Below are 15,675 nucleotides of genomic sequence, written 5' to 3' on the forward strand. Positions count from 1 at the left end.
ATATTCATTTGCCTGGAAATTTTAATTGCTTAAGACTTTCCCCCCTTGGATTTTTCAATTGAAAATTACATTTTTTTTCTCGGAGTGATTATTCCAGTGTTGTTTTGCTTCGCATTGAAAATTCAACCAGGCACTTCTTATGAGTTACTATGGTGACCCTGGCACATGGTCAGAGACACATAGGATGACGCCATTCCCCATCCAATGCTTCTTTCAGGATGTTACAGGAGAATTTGGAGCATGTTCCCCAGGAGGTGCCCACTGTTGGGACCACAGGTCCTCAACCAGCAACACCGAACTCAGCAGGCTGCCAGCATCTGCCATCCTTGGACTTCCACCCTCTACCCTCTCCTCCATGGCCCAACATCCCACTGATCTACAGAAAGCTCCATGGCCTCGTGTTCTATCTCTCCTAAAGATGGGTGTTTTCTGGTGGTCCAGACACACCCCTGCCACCGCCCCTACAAATATGATGAACTCCAACCCCCCCCCCCCCAAACCAGCCCTAGCCCCACCTTTCAAATGCAGCCTTCTGGCCTGTGGTCACCCCAATTCTTACCTCGATCATCCGGTATCCAATCTCCTCCATTTCCCCTGTTCCCATGGGTGGTCTCCTGACTACCCATTTTTTTCCATCACCCCCCCTCCCCGCTCCAACAGGTGATATCCCGACCCCTGCCCCTTCCATGACCCTCCACAAGCAATCTCACGGCCTCCGTCTTCCACCCCCTCCACCCTCCGTGGGAGATCGCCCAGCCTCTGACACACCCAACATGGGAGATCTCGGAGACTAAGACACACCAAACGTGGCAGGTCTCCCAGTCTCTGACACACCCAACATGGGAGATTTCCCAGCCTCTGACACACCCAACATGGAGATCTCTCAGCCTCTCTCCTCCCCTAGTTCATAGGTGACCTCTTGCGTCTGACTGCTCCATGAGCGATCTCCCATCTACTGACTCCACCCCCCCCACTCTCTCATGCCCCCCAACAAAAATCATCTCCCCGTTCCGATTCCGTCCCTCCCCTGCCAACAACAATCGTTCTGATTTTTGCTCCCAAGACCTTAAAAGACCCCTGCCTGTTCTGATCAACAAGCACCTCCTGTTTCCAATTCTGATTTCCCACTTCTTGACCCCCCCCTCCCCACCCATAACGATCTGTCGGATCTCCCTACACAATCAGGACTGTCTCCTGAGTTCAGGCTCTGGGAAGGAGCCAGTCAGCTTAATTTGATCCATGAAAATGTGCAGTTCCATGTTTGCTACACCTGAGGTCTTAGATCTCGGACACAACCTTTATGCAGTGGGCCGAAGACCAAAAGACTCTTGGCTCACCCATCTGCAACACTGAAATGCAAATGTCTGGACCTGTGGAGATTTTGTCAACCAACTATCCACCTTCAGCTGCATCACCCCAATTTATTTCCAACACGTCCTTGCCCACAGTGACCTACTGGCCTACAGTCAGAAACTGAATAGACGCTCATTACCCGAATGAAAAACACTTGAGTATAGTTAAAGAACAGGAAGTTCAGAGAATATTTTTAATGCCCCTGTGGTGTTTGCACAATGTTCGGTCTTAGCAGAGAGTATTCTTTAACAATTGACACTTCAGGGACAATCCTGGAGATTACAAGGATAATCCTGACCCAGGAAGGTTAGTAAACAGTGGCCGAATCTGGAACACTGCAAGGAGGCCAAATTGATCTGGACCTCACCCAGCGGGATTGGCCCTGTTCTTGTCTGCGCTCTGTTGAGAGAGAACTTCCCAGGACACTGCATTATAGCACCATTGCTCTGATGTCAGAACAAACTGGGGTGTTGAACCTGAAGCCAATTGCCATTCGACATGTTGCAGGGCCAGGTACTTGAGTTTGCTGGAAGCCTGCAAGGGTCTCGCCTCCCTCAGCCTCTGCCACCAGAGGCCCTCACTGAGCTGCACAAGCACTGAATGCATTTCACTCCATTTCCATGGTCCCCTTTGGACGTTGAGCCACAAACTGAGTTGGGCTCGCCGACCCTCTGTGATTTGCCCTGGAATTTAAGGAAGGTCAGAGGAGCATTAGAAAAGATTCCTTGATTATTTTTGTCTTTTAGGTGTAAAGGTGATGGGGTTTGAGGGGAGACTGAGTCAGGATTGGAATTAACCCGTTGGGTAATGAAAAGTCTGTTCACTTTCTAAACGGCCGTATCTCATTGATGTCAGACAGGTCAGGTTAAGAGGGAGCATAGGCAGGTCATGGGATCAAATCTGCAATGATGTGTCAAGACAGAAATGGCGAGCGGAAACAGAAAGCAAAGTGGCTGCCCATTTTCAGAAGGATTCTATGGGTATTTGTAACTGAAATTATTTACCTCGGCTCTAAAGGTCCCACCACTATATGGCTAGCACTTGCTTTGGCACATGTCCAGCTGTCTCACATAGCTCTGATTGCAGAACATTGAAAGGCCTCAAAGGGTTAATTACTTTCCATTTCTCATAAGGATTGCTGAGGATTATTGTGTTGTAATGATGGCTTGTGCTGAATGGTAGTATGTCAACGAGACCAGAGCAGTTTGAAGGGTTATTGTTCATGTCTGACCACTTGCCAAATTCAGTCAACCATTTTCTTTAAACATTTTCTGATCTCTCTCAGGCGAAAGGGCAAATAAACTCCCTCTTTTGGGTTTTGGAACATTTCAGTTCACTAAATGGATCCAACTTAAAGCTTCTGCTTCTCCCCTCTCCAAGTGCTTTGTTGTGGATCTCGTACTCTGAGCAACCAAGCTCCTCCTGAACTTGTTCTCCTGGTGTCACAAGTTATTTTTCCAATTTGGGAGCTCTTAGCTCTTTCAAACATGATGGGCACCAGGGGCTGAATGGTCTCCTTCATCTGTTGTGATACTATAATACACTAGTCACTTTGTGAAGTCAATCTATGTGTAGCTATTTTATTTCCCCCTTCCCTACATATATGTTTTCCAAACACAGTCTAGAGACTTGAGCACAAAATCTGGGCTGACACCCTTGTGTCAGAACTGAGGGGATTCCACCTGGTTGGAAGCAATCTATTGGAGGGGATATTAAACTGAATTTCAAATATCCTCTTGGTTGACTGCTAAAAGAAATTCCATGTCACTGTTTGGGGAGGTGTCCTTCAGTGGCACAGTTAGTAAAGCCACTGCTTCACACTCTAGCAGCCTGGGTTCAATCCTGGCCTCAGGTGCGGTCTATGTGTGTGGAGTTTGCACGTTCTCCCTGTGACCACGTGGGTTTCCCCCAGGTGCTCCGGTTTCCTCCCAAGGATGTGCGGACGGGTAGGTTAATTGGCCGCCGTAAATTCCCCCCTGGTGTGTAGGTGAGGCAGGAGGGAATTGCTGGGACTGTGGGGAGAGCAAAGTGGGATCAGCGCAAAAAGCGCTTGATGGTCGATGTGATCATATTTGGTAGAAGGGCCTGCTTCCATGGTGAGTTACTCCATGAGTCCATGGACCAACATCATTGGAAGAGAAAAGGTCAAGTGTTCATGACTGCACTGCTGTCTGTGAGACCCTGCAGCCAATTTCAGTGTGCGCTCATCAGACGAAGGATGAGCGAAAGGTTAGAGAGGAGGAACAGTTCTGTGATTGGACTGGGTCATTTTGGGTCTTGTTGCTCCTCCACCATTGCCAGCTGAGTGTTCCTCACCCTTTCCGGCGGGGGACTGCTGAAACTGCTCTGCTCTCCAGATACCGTAGCAAGTATACTGTTCTCAGTAGTTCCTGTATTGATCTGCCTGGGATAATGCAATGTGACAGCCGCTGCGTGTGTGTCTACTGTTGGTGTGCACGCTTGCATGTATTTGGGAGCCTAATGGATGATGCCCTTGTGCTTTGCAAACTACCCCCCCCCCTCCCCTGCCACGTTGTACTTGTGCATCACCCGTCAACGTACTTGAGCGTTGGAGCAATGTTGTCAGTGGAACCCACTGCAGATGTGTCGGATGTCGGGAAGCCTTCTTCTCAATTGCAGAACAACAGAATCCTCAGAGGAAGTTCACGGACTTGGAAAAATTACCCTTTCCTCAGCTCAGTTTGAAATTCCAACAGTGAAGTGACCCATCTGACATTTATAAACAGAGAGACAAATTGCCATGTGGAGTCTGCTTCTGAGTCAGCGCAAGAATAAACAAAGCAAGAAGTAGTTAAGGGTTTAGTTAATTTAGTAGTCCATTGCTTCCTGTGAGATATTAGACACTCTGATGTCTCTTTTGCTGTTACTTAACAACTTGGCCTTGATAATTCTTCTCTTTGGTTGACTTATGAAGATTCTTGTGCTAGAGCAGAGCCATAATGAGCTTTGTCTTTTTTCTATCTCCTGGCGTTTTGAATCTTCTTCGAAAAAGTATATGTGCAGCCATTTATTGTTGTGTTTCTTGGAGAGGCCCACACAGCCATCGGAGGTTAAATTTTGCCACAGTCTGTTCACTGCAAGCCCAGGAATGTGAAGCTTGTTGTCTTTCTGGTTCACTCATTGGTGTGGTATGAAAACATATATCCAGTTTAAATTCAAGTTCCCAGTATTTTTCATCCACTTTGGTGCATGTGTTGATCCAGTCGGCATTCCATTTTAGATTTGAACCATCTACATGGCATTGACACTAGGACCAACCCTATGTGCCTGTGATGCTGCTGCAAGTGAGCTTTCCATTGCACCTGTGCACACATGCACTTGTGCACATGACAATAAACTCGACTTTGAACCTTGAAATTCGACTTTGACTTTGAACCCTCCCCCAAGATCGCATGGTCCTGTCAAGTTCAAAACAGCAAATGTGTGCAGTTAGAACCGGGTTTCCAGGGTGTTGTTGCCAGGTTTATCAGCGTTCCCTTGAAATATATTCAAGGAGAGAAGCCCTCACCTACTTTTCCATCAGGCCAGTCAGCCAGGCACAGGGATTTGACAGCATTGTAGGTCTTCCCAAAGTGTTGCCGTTCATGGTCTGCATTCATGTAGGATTTATTACTCTGTGTTAAACACTTGCCTGGCAGTAGCCCTGGGTGGTGTCGTTGGACACTTGAACTAAAAACACATGTCCTGTGGCCACTTCTTTTCACCAGCCTGTCCGGGTCCCTCTGACACCCCAGGAGCACCCTCCCAACCCCCTTCATCACTGCAGCATCCATCCTCTATGCCGCAACAGTTCCTTTGTAGCTCCTTGTTTGTAGGGAGACTCGACGGAGCTCTGCTGTGTGCCTCGCAATTGGTGATCTCAATCATTGGGGGACTTCTGGGGGGCAGCACAGTGGTGCGATGAGTACAGCACACTGCCTCATTGCTCCAGGGACCAGGTTCGATCCTGACTTCAGGCACTGTCTGTGTGGAGTTTGCACGCTGTGTCTGTGACCACGTGGGATACCCCCCCACCACGCCCCCCCCAACACTCTGGTTTCCCTCCATCCCAGGTTAATTGGCCACTGTAAGTCGCCCCTTGTGTATAGGTGAGTGGTAGAACATGGGGATGTGTGAAAAATGGTATGCAGAGCGAAGTAGGTTTAAAGTGCTTGATAATTGGCGCAGAGTTGGTGGGCTGAAGTACCTTCTTCCGTGCTGTGTGACTCAATGACTTCTATAGATCAATGTTACAAATGTCTATAAAAGGTAGTAGAGCCATTGTTGATTGTCAGAGCAGTGACATTGAATATCACATTGGAGATTAATTCTGTCCATTGCACTACTACTGATGTCAGTTGGTAAGGCTTTAAGTCAGAAAACAGATTCTAGTGCAAATGAAAATCCTGCGGAAAAGTTAAGCTTCCCGCCAATCATTGAAAAACCCCAGAAATAGGTGCAACACATACAGATTAAACCAATTTTTAATTGCACAGCACTCCTTTAGCCCCAGCGAGTTATTGAAAGCAAATTCTAGGTGCGTTCCAGCACCCATCTACACAATGTTTTCACTGCAGTAAAATATCCTTTGGAACATTATCAAAACAAACTAAACCTTACGTCATAGAATAAAAGGAACTTAAAGCACAGGAGGAGGACATTGGGCTGTCCTGTCTGTACCAGGTGAAAAGATCTATCCAGCTTTATCCCTCTTTCCTGTGCAATCCTTTGGAATTGGTTTATTATTGTCACTTGTACCAAGGTACAGTGAAAAACTTGTCTTGCATACCGATGGTACAGATCAATTCATTACACAGTGCATTGAGGTAGTACAAGGTAAAACAATGCGGAATGCAGAATAAAGCATAACAACTACAGAGAAAGTGCAGTGCAGGAAATCAATAAGGTGCAAGGTTATAACAAGGTAGATTGTGAGGTCAAGAGTCTATCTTGTCGTACTAGGGGACTGTTCAATAGTCTTATAACAGTGGGGTAGAAGCTGTCCTTGAGCCTGGTGGTATGTGCTTTCAGGCTTTTGTATCTACTGCTCAATGGGAGAGGAGAGAATAGAGCATGTCCAGGGTGGGTGGGGTTTTTGATTATGCTGGCTGCTTTACCGAGGCAATGAGAAGTACAGATACAGCCTTTTGGCCAACTGTGTTAATCTCCCACACGTTTGAGGTGCAACAACATTAACCACAACTCCTCTCTCTTGTCTTGCCACATAGAAAACTAATTGGACATGTGGCCAAAAATGGGTCAGAGTGGTAAGTTGTAGGAAGTCTTTTTGAGGGAGATGGATAAGTTTTGGGAAGGAATTCCAGAACGTGAGCTTCAGTATCACTGCAAGGTTTTGACACGAGTGTGGGAGAATAGCAATTGAATTTCAGATCTGTATTCATAATAAGAAGGTGGCTCCAATATGGTAATAATTCATTTAATGGACAGGTGAATTGTAGGACCTAGCAGTAGATGGTCCCGAGGAATATCATTTGGAACCTGAGTGCTAAGAAGGCAAAACAAACACCAGTCACTACCTTCCTCTACTGGAGTTAAACGAGATACATCAGAAGTTTGATAGACACACTTGATATTGATCTGAATGGAAGATTAAGCCATGATCTAACTGAGGTACAAAGGAACAAGAAAATGGGAGCAGAGTAAGCTTGCTCCAATTCCTCAAGCCTAGAGTAGGAGAAGGCCATTTGGCCCTTCAAGCTTGCCCATGGCATGCAATATGATTATGTTTGATATGCCCCATGTCTCATCTCCTCTACTCTACCAGTTCCACATAACCCTCAATTCTGCGATCTTTCAAAAGTTTACTTACCTCCACTTTAAATACCCCCAATGGTCCAGCCTCCACAACCGTCTGAGGCAGAGAATTCCAGAAATTCACCACCCTTTGTGAGAAGAAAGTTAAACGCCACCTAATCTTGTAACTATGTCCCCTCGTTCCAGACTGTCTCACCAGTGGAAACATCTCAACATCTCCCCTGACATGTTTTAATATGATCACCCCTCAGTCCTCGAAACTCCAAAGAATACAGATCTAGCTTCTTCATCTAACTGAGGTAGCTAAAATGATTTGCGGGCTTTGATTGGAGACAGCAAACTGTTTTTTGGTGGGAGGGAATCAAAGTAAGGGTGCAGAGCCTTTACATTACAGTTTGATTGTTCAGTGATGTCAGGAAGCACTTCTTCACAGGGGTAGTGAAATCATCCCCCAACACAACAGTGGGGGGGGGGGGGGTGTCAACTGAAAATGTTGAATCTGAAATCAGAAGGTTTAATATTAGGTGAGGGTTATGAGTCATGAAATCAAAGTATAAAAGGATGATTTACTGATAGGCCATGATCTAACTGAATGGTAGACCTACATCCTCCTATTCCTACAAAATCTCGGAAAGGAGGTGGGTTGTTCCATAGAGTCATTCAGCACAGAAACAGGCCCTTTGGCCCACAGAGTTTGTGCCAACCATCAAGCACCCATCCACACCAATTCCATTTATTCTCCCTGAATTTATATCAACCACTCACCTACACCCTAAGGCCAGTTGACTTACCAACCCATATGGCTTTGGGATGTGGGAGGAAACTGGAGCACCCGGGGGAAACCCACGCAGTCACAGGGAGAATGTGCAAACTCCACACAGACACAGACAGCGCCGGAGGTTGGGATCGAACCCGGGTCACAGGAGCTGTGGGGCAGCAGGTCTACCCGCTGCGCTGTCCCTCTCCTCTGTCCCGGCAGTAGGATTGGCTCCACTAGACATCCTTCCAGATCGGCAGTCCCCATGAGCTCTACTGTGGTAATTTGCACAAACTGGAACATTTTGCCAGTTTCTTCCTGTAGCCACAAGTCATTTTCTTTTTCAAACAGTGATTTGTCCTAAAATGGCCAAAACCATCGAGCTCTGCCACGTCTGTAATTCCCTGGACACCATACTCCTCCCTCCATGGCTTTCTCCCACTCCTTTGATGTTCATTCACACATTAACTGATTTGCAGTGATAGAAAATGTTTGGAATGAAGGCCCAACCTAACTACTCCTGTAACAATGAAGCAGATCTGGCTCCTCAAATATTGCATTGTTTAATGGGGATTTGATGTCGGTAATTGCTAACTGCAATGGAATCGACTGGACCAGAGGAAAGTAATTCTCAGCCAGCCTATTCCACGAGCAGAGTGAACTCTCCTATCACCAATGTCCTTCCACTGTACACCAACTACACTCATCGCGAAGTCCTGCTGAGGTGATACAGTGATTAACTGCCCCCTCAGCTGGAAGGTTTGCACCATACTGAAATTCATAACCTGCTCCAGACCTTCCTTGCAGTCCAAGCAAATCTTCCAAAACTCTGGTGCATCAGATGTCCAAAAGACCCTCATTCCAATGAGTCCTCTCCATTGTAAACTGGCTTGAACTGAGCTTGGAGATTAGAACCAATTTTCCATGGTGCACAGGTAGGACTAACTTGTTCACCCTCCTTAGTCTTGGGTGGAGATAGAAATGATAAAATTGGTGGAGTTAATTGGAATTAGTTGACATTTGCTGTGAATCCAATCTGTGCTATACCTGACCCGGGACTGCATGATGCAACATTGCAAAGTGAGCTTTGCATCTGATCTCTCCTGAAGCAGGGCTGGGAGAGTTTAATATTGGAAAGAGAAGGAAATTAAGAAAAGTTAGAAAATTTGAGTCGCTGGCTCCAAAAATAGGCCTTATTACTTACCAAGTCTGTACTCTCCACAGACCATATGCTATCTGCTCTCTGTTGGACTCAACCCAATTCAATTCTTTTCCTCTGAGGAAAAGACCTACAATGCTTTACTCTTCATGTTCCCAAAGGTAAATAACGTCAACCTTAAGAGCTCCACTCCACATCTCTGGCTGGTTTCCTTCCTTGGTGGGACATTCCATGGTTGCAGTAGCTCATGGTCCACACAGCATTCCATCATCGCTATCTGAACTTATCCTCCTAACCCTTGGCCCCATCCCTAATCAGATGGGGTGTGGCATGTTTGGCCAATGCATGTGTTATGTATTTGGGGGTGTGAATGATGGTGTGTTTCTAGGGGTTTGTAGCGGGAAGGTTAGGGTTTACGTGTCCAGGTGTTTTGGCATGTCCGTGATACTACTTAGGTGCACGTGTGATGGGTGGTATGAGAGTTGAGTAAAAGTGTTGGAACATTTGGAAGGCAAGTAATAGGGTTTTTAGGAGTGATGGGCTACAGTGTGTGAGTGATGGAGTGTTTGACTTGCATGTAATAGGGTTTTTCAGTGCGATTGAGTGCTTGATGTGGTGTTAATGGGGTGTTCAGGAAGCACGTGATAGGGTTTTAGGAGTGAATGGGTACTTAGTGCTTGAGTGAGTGTGTTCAGATTGCATGCAATGGAGCGTTAGGGTCGTGTGAGTGGCAGGACCATGGGCAGGACTGATGGAATGTTTGGAAGCTAGTAATGGGGTTTATAAGAGTATTTGGGGACCATGGGTGTGACTGGTGAGACGCTTGTGGGTACAACTGTCTTGGTGTTTGGACAGCATGTGCTAGAGTATTCCGAGTGCTTTAGGGTTGCATGTGATCTGACACTGAATGTTGTTTGTGTGATGGGATGGCATGTTCTGGGATGTAATGCAATAAGATGGTGTTTGGGTGATAAGGATCAGTGCCAGGGTGTGATTAATAACAAAAAGTAACTGTGTCTTTTTCACAGGGGAGTTTATCCGAGCACTTTACGAATCTGAGGAGAACTGCGAGGTAGACCCAGCCAAGTGTACCTTTTCCACCCTGGCTGACCATCAGGCCAACCTGAGGATGTGCTGCGAGCTGGCACTTTGCAAGATCGTCAACTCCCATTGGTCAGTGCTGGCATAGCATGGCAGATGAATAACCAGTAGAAGTCGACCCACAGTGGTGGGGCCACAAGTCAGGAGCACTGTCCTGATGGTTGTGGGAACTTTTACCTCCAACTGGACAGAGGGGAATTTCAATGAATGTTTTTGGAATACATCCCCACTGGGTCCACATCAGGATCCAGCCATGGAGAGGGGATGAACCTCCTCTGAAGAGGTTCAATGCTTCTTTTCAAATCCAGCATGGATTGAAAGAAAAACTGTTCTATCCTTAGAGATTAAGCAGCGCAGTAGCTGATAAAACTATCTACTGATTGGTCAGAAGCTAGCTCCTTCCTTTAAGGACCAGATAATTCAAATATCTGACCAGGCAAGAGGTACAGGAGTGAGGAGAAATAATTGGTCACTGGAGAATTGGGTAGTGCAGTGGTACACAGGAACTAGAAATTCAATCTCAGCCAAAGCCAGCCACTTCGTTTAACTGGGGTCTGAATTTCAACTCCAAACTCTACAAGAAGTAGAGGAACATAAAGAGGTGAAACATCCTGCAAGTATGAAGGAATTTAAAAGTGGTGATGTAAAGACAGTTTTACTTACAGTGAGCCCAACAGTAAAGGGCATGTATTTATATATAACATTAGTTGTAGAAGGAAGCGAGGAGTAGTGACAATGTGGACCTGCCAACCATAATAAGTGTTTTAATGGGAAGATAGGTACAGGAGGAAAAAAGGAATATGTAGATACGTGGATAGACTGAGGTGAACATGGGTGAGAGCAGAAATGTTTGGTATAAGTACCAGCAAAGACCTCTACTGAACATACTCTGTAATTATTAATATTTCATGCCCTCAAATAGCAAGATGAGGATCGACCTCTTATTCTAGGAGTTCAAATCTAAGAACTAAGTGGGCAGATTTGTGTTTTGTCTCTTTGGAAAAGGGGAATTGTACCACTGAATTCTCACTGCTTTGATGGGGACCAAGTCAACTTAGAAAAAGAACTCCAAACAGGAGCTTTCAGTTTCCCCAGTCAATGCACGCCTTGAGGTAGCAGTTGCAGTGTGACTAATTCCACTGAGGTATTTTTGTGTTCCTATTTTACCATTTTGGTTGTGTATATATATTTTGCTTTATTTCAATGAATAAACAAAATAGTTGCCTTCTCCGGATCCTTTTCACTTCTGGTTTAGTCCTGTGGTTACACTCCAGTCCCTCAACAAAAGAGCTCACCTTTTACGGTGGAGCATTGAGTCTGGGTAATCTGTTTGACTTCCTCCTGGACAATTCTGTTGTCTATCTCCGTGCTGTCAGGCTGGGTCACTTGCTTGCAATCAGGAAGGGGACCGTGGCTCAGCTGCCAACAGACATGCTTCCAACAACAATACCATTTCTCCCAAGCCACCATCACCCCAGCTGAGGTCCATTAACTCAGCACAGTGTAGGAATGGGATCTTCCACGCTGTGTGACCCAGTGCTAGTCAGTGCTGTCCACTGTAAAACTCCGATAGCCCGGCATCGATTGATTGAAATCCTGATAGCTCTGCATCTGGCTCACTCGGTAATCTGGAATGTGAGCTGGGGGTCCAGAGCAAATAGGGTGGGCAGCCAGAGCCAGGGGTCTAGAGTGTGGCCAGGGATGGGGTCAGGACTGTGGGCTGGGTGGGGTCCAGAACATCATGGGTCAGAAACATGGGTGGGTTTGTAGCCGGAGCTGGGGTCCAGAGTACTGGTATATTTCCCGCTCCCTTTAAAGTGACCGGGATCACTGGAAAATTTATTACAATACAGTGTAACAATGTAAAACCCAATGAAGTAGAATTGGGTTTGGGTATTAACAGGAGTAACATCCAATAATCCAGAAAATCTGTGAGTCCAGCACCACCAAAGCCCTGAGGGTGCCGGATTATCAGAGTCTTGCTGTATTTACAAACTGTGTACTCAAAAGGAACCATACAAAAAGTAAAAAGATTATTTAGCCACCAAGCAAGTCCAAACACTTTGGAAAAGTAATCCAATTCATTTTGATCTCCATAGTTTTCCCCGTCGTCCTGTTATTTCCCCTCAAGTGTTTATCCAGTTCCCTTTTGAAAGTTACCAATGCATGACTTCCACTACCTTTACACAGTGCATTCCACATCATAACGATTAGCATTAAAAGCCCTGTTGAATCAAGCAGAGGGCTCCTACAGAGCAGAAGCTGAAGATCTGTGGGTGCTTTCTGTACTTAACACCCTGCGGTTATTAAAGTGGAAGCTGCTTAATATCACGTTGCATTTTTGGAGAACCTCTTTGTCAATTAAAGCACATGACAATTATCATATCTTTCCTCTGCTGTCTCTCCTTTAAACAGCGTCTTTCCCCGTGAGCTGAAGGAAGTGTTTGCCTCCTGGAGGCACCGCTGTGCGGAGCGTGGCAGAGAAGATATCGCCGATCGCTTGATCAGTGCCTCCTTGTTCCTCCGCTTCCTATGCCCCGCCATTATGTCTCCCAGCCTCTTCAATCTGATGCAGGAGTATCCGGATGACCGTACCTCCAGGACCTTGACCCTGATAGCAAAGGTCATTCAAAATCTGGCCAACTTTACCAAGTAAGTCCTTCCAGAGAAAGTCCAGGTCTCCACACACCCACCCATTTTGGGGGTAATGTAGCCTCTGGGATGGTGTTAAAGTAACACTGGGAGAGAATTAGTGTGACCCTGTACTGGAAATGGTGCTGGTAGAACATCACATTTAGTAGCAGTGTTGGTTTTGATGTATTGGTATTGGGTTCTAATTGTCACTTGTACCGAGGTACAGTGAAAAACTTGTCTTGCATACCGATCGTACAGATCAATTCATTACACAGTGCAGTTACATTGAGTTAGTACAGAGTGCATTGAGGTAGTACAGGTAAAAACAATAACAGAGTAAAGTGTCACAGCTACGAGGAAGTGCAGTGCAGGCAGACAATAAGGTGCAAGGTCACAACAAGGTAGATTGTGAGGTTAAGAGTCCATCTCAACGTATAAGGGAACCGTTCAATGCACTACAATTTGTACATTTCCTTGAAAGATGAGTCAAACTTGTGTTCAAGGGAGCCAACTGACGATGAAATTCTACTATGTGCAAGGTCTGAAGGAGTTGGGGAATAGAGCCTGCTGTTAGAATCAGATGTCTGGGGATGGTCAGTTGCAGAATCAGAGATAGAATCAGAGAACCGTACAGCACAGAAACGGTCCCTTTGGCCCACCTCGTCCATGCTGACCGTGATGCCAATCAACGCTAATCCCATTTTGCCCGCATTAGGTCCGTATCCTTCTATGACTTTTCTATCCATGCACCTGTCCAAATGTCTTTTAAACGTTGTAATTGTAGCTGCCTCTACCACCTCATCTGGCAGCTCGTTCCAGATAGTCATCACCCTCTGTGTGAAAGATTACTCTTCAGATCCCCTTTAAGTTTCCTCTTCTCACCTTAAACCTGTGCTCTCTGGTTCTAGACTTCTTTGCCCTGAACAAAGATTCTGACTATTTATCCTATCTATACTCCTCATAATTTTATAAACCTCTACATTCACCCCTCAGCCTCCTACGTTGCAGTGAGAATAAACCCAGTTTATCCAATCTCTCCTTCTAACTACAGCCCTCCATTCCACGCAACATCCTGGTGAATCTCTTCTACACTCTCTCTATTGCTATACCATCCAGTGTGGTGAGCAAAACTGTACATGATACTTCAAGAGTGGTCTAACCAATGTTTTATACAGCAGCATCATGACGCCCAAACTCTTGCCTCGGCCTATGAAGCCAAGCATACCAAATGCCTTCTTCACTATCTGGTCCAACTGTGTCGCCATTTTCAGTGAGCTATGGTCTTGCATGCAAAGGTCCCTTTGTACATCAATGCTCCTCAAGTCCCTGCTATTTATTCTATATGTTCTATGCAGACCCAGAGCAAATTTCCAGAGACATGATTGGGTTTTTAATAAAAACTGAATTGTACAGTGCACAAAAACTTGCAGCTACGCATTAGAATTTCTCAGCTGATGTTTTTTAATGAGAAACAATGCATGGTAGGTTGTTATCCCTTTAAATTGTAGAATAATTTTTCACATTAATTATGAACTGTAAATTTGTTTAATTTGTTATGGGTTTATATAGGGCATTGACGTGTATCTGTACCGCTTTTACGTGGAATTGTGGAATAGTCATAGCCCTTTGGCAGTATTGTGCTGTCTTTTTATTTCCAATGCAAGTTTAAGGAACAGGAAACATTAAAAGCATGTATTAATCGTTATCTGAGAAGAGCTTGTGTACAAGGGACTACTTAGCTTTTTTTTTATTTTAATCTTTACTGCTTCATGTCAACCTCACCACCAAACTGAAGTTCTCCTAACTCCTCCAGTGTGTTTTCTCACAAAGGATATTCGAGCTGAAATTTTACTTTTGTTTCTCTCTCCACAGATGCTGCCTGACCTGCTGAGTGTTTCAGCATTTTCTGTTTTTATTTCAGGTCATTTGGCCCATCAGGCAGTACTAAGTAAATATCCAATTAATGCCTTTCCCGTGCTCTTTCTTCGTAACCTTGCAAACATTTCTCCTTGAAGTCTTTATCCAATTCCCTATTGCAACTTATGACTTTTTCATCCACCCTTTCGGAGTGCATCCATATCACATCAATTCATTGCATTAATTATTCCTCTCCGTTTTTCCTTTGGCTTTATAACCATTTAGTCTAAATCTGTACCCTCTGGTGACAGACTTATGATACTGGAAATAATTTCACCTTATATTCACCTGTATATTCTTTCAAGCCCCTCTCCCCCCCCCCCAAAAGAACATTTTAATTCTCCACACTTTGAGAAGAATATCTAGCCTTTCCACAGAACTTCCAAAAAACACAGTGCTTTGATGTGGTGCCTCAGGAAGGCAGCCAACGTGAAGGACAAACTCCAAGGCAGAGTACAAAGTTAACGGCAGGATTCTGGGTAGTGTGGAGAAGCAGAGGGATCTAGGGGTTCATAGCCACCAATCCCTGAAAGTTGCCTCACAGGTGGATAGGGTAGTTAAGAAAGCTTTATGGGATGTTAGCTTTCATAAGTCGTGGGATCAAGTTCAAGAGCCGCGAGCTAATGATGCAGCTCTACAAAACTCTGGTTAGACCACACTTAAAGCACCGTGTCCAGTTCTGGTCACCTCATTATAGGAAGGATGTGGAAGCATTGGAAAGGGTGCAGAGGAGATTTACCAGGATGCTGCCTGGTTTAGAGAATATGGATTATGAGGAGAGACTAAGGGAGCGAAGGCTTTACTCTTTGAGGAGAAGGAGGATGAGAGGAGACGTGATAGAGGTGTACAAAATATTAAGAGGAATAGATAGAGTGGACAGCCAGCGCCTCTTTCCCAGGGCACCATTGCTCGATACAAGAAGGCATGGCTTTGAAGTAATGGGAGATATCAGAGGAAGGTTTTTTACCCAGAGGGTGGT

General features: G+C 45.4%; 1 protein-coding gene across 1 annotated transcript in view; it reads left to right on the forward strand.

Annotated features, from left to right (window-relative positions):
- LOC127585866 (ras/Rap GTPase-activating protein SynGAP-like) overlaps positions 1–15,675 on the forward strand; it is a 469,283-nt gene that overhangs the window by 372,513 nt on the left and 81,095 nt on the right. Inside the window, 2 exon segments of the mRNA XM_052043571.1 lie at positions 10,073–10,217; positions 12,561–12,797. Of these exon segments, the coding sequence (XP_051899531.1) occupies positions 10,073–10,217; positions 12,561–12,797 (382 nt within the window).

Source organism: Pristis pectinata, chromosome 34 (assembly GCF_009764475.1).
Source record: "Pristis pectinata isolate sPriPec2 chromosome 34, sPriPec2.1.pri, whole genome shotgun sequence".
Lineage (NCBI taxonomy): Eukaryota > Metazoa > Chordata > Chondrichthyes > Rhinopristiformes > Pristidae > Pristis > Pristis pectinata.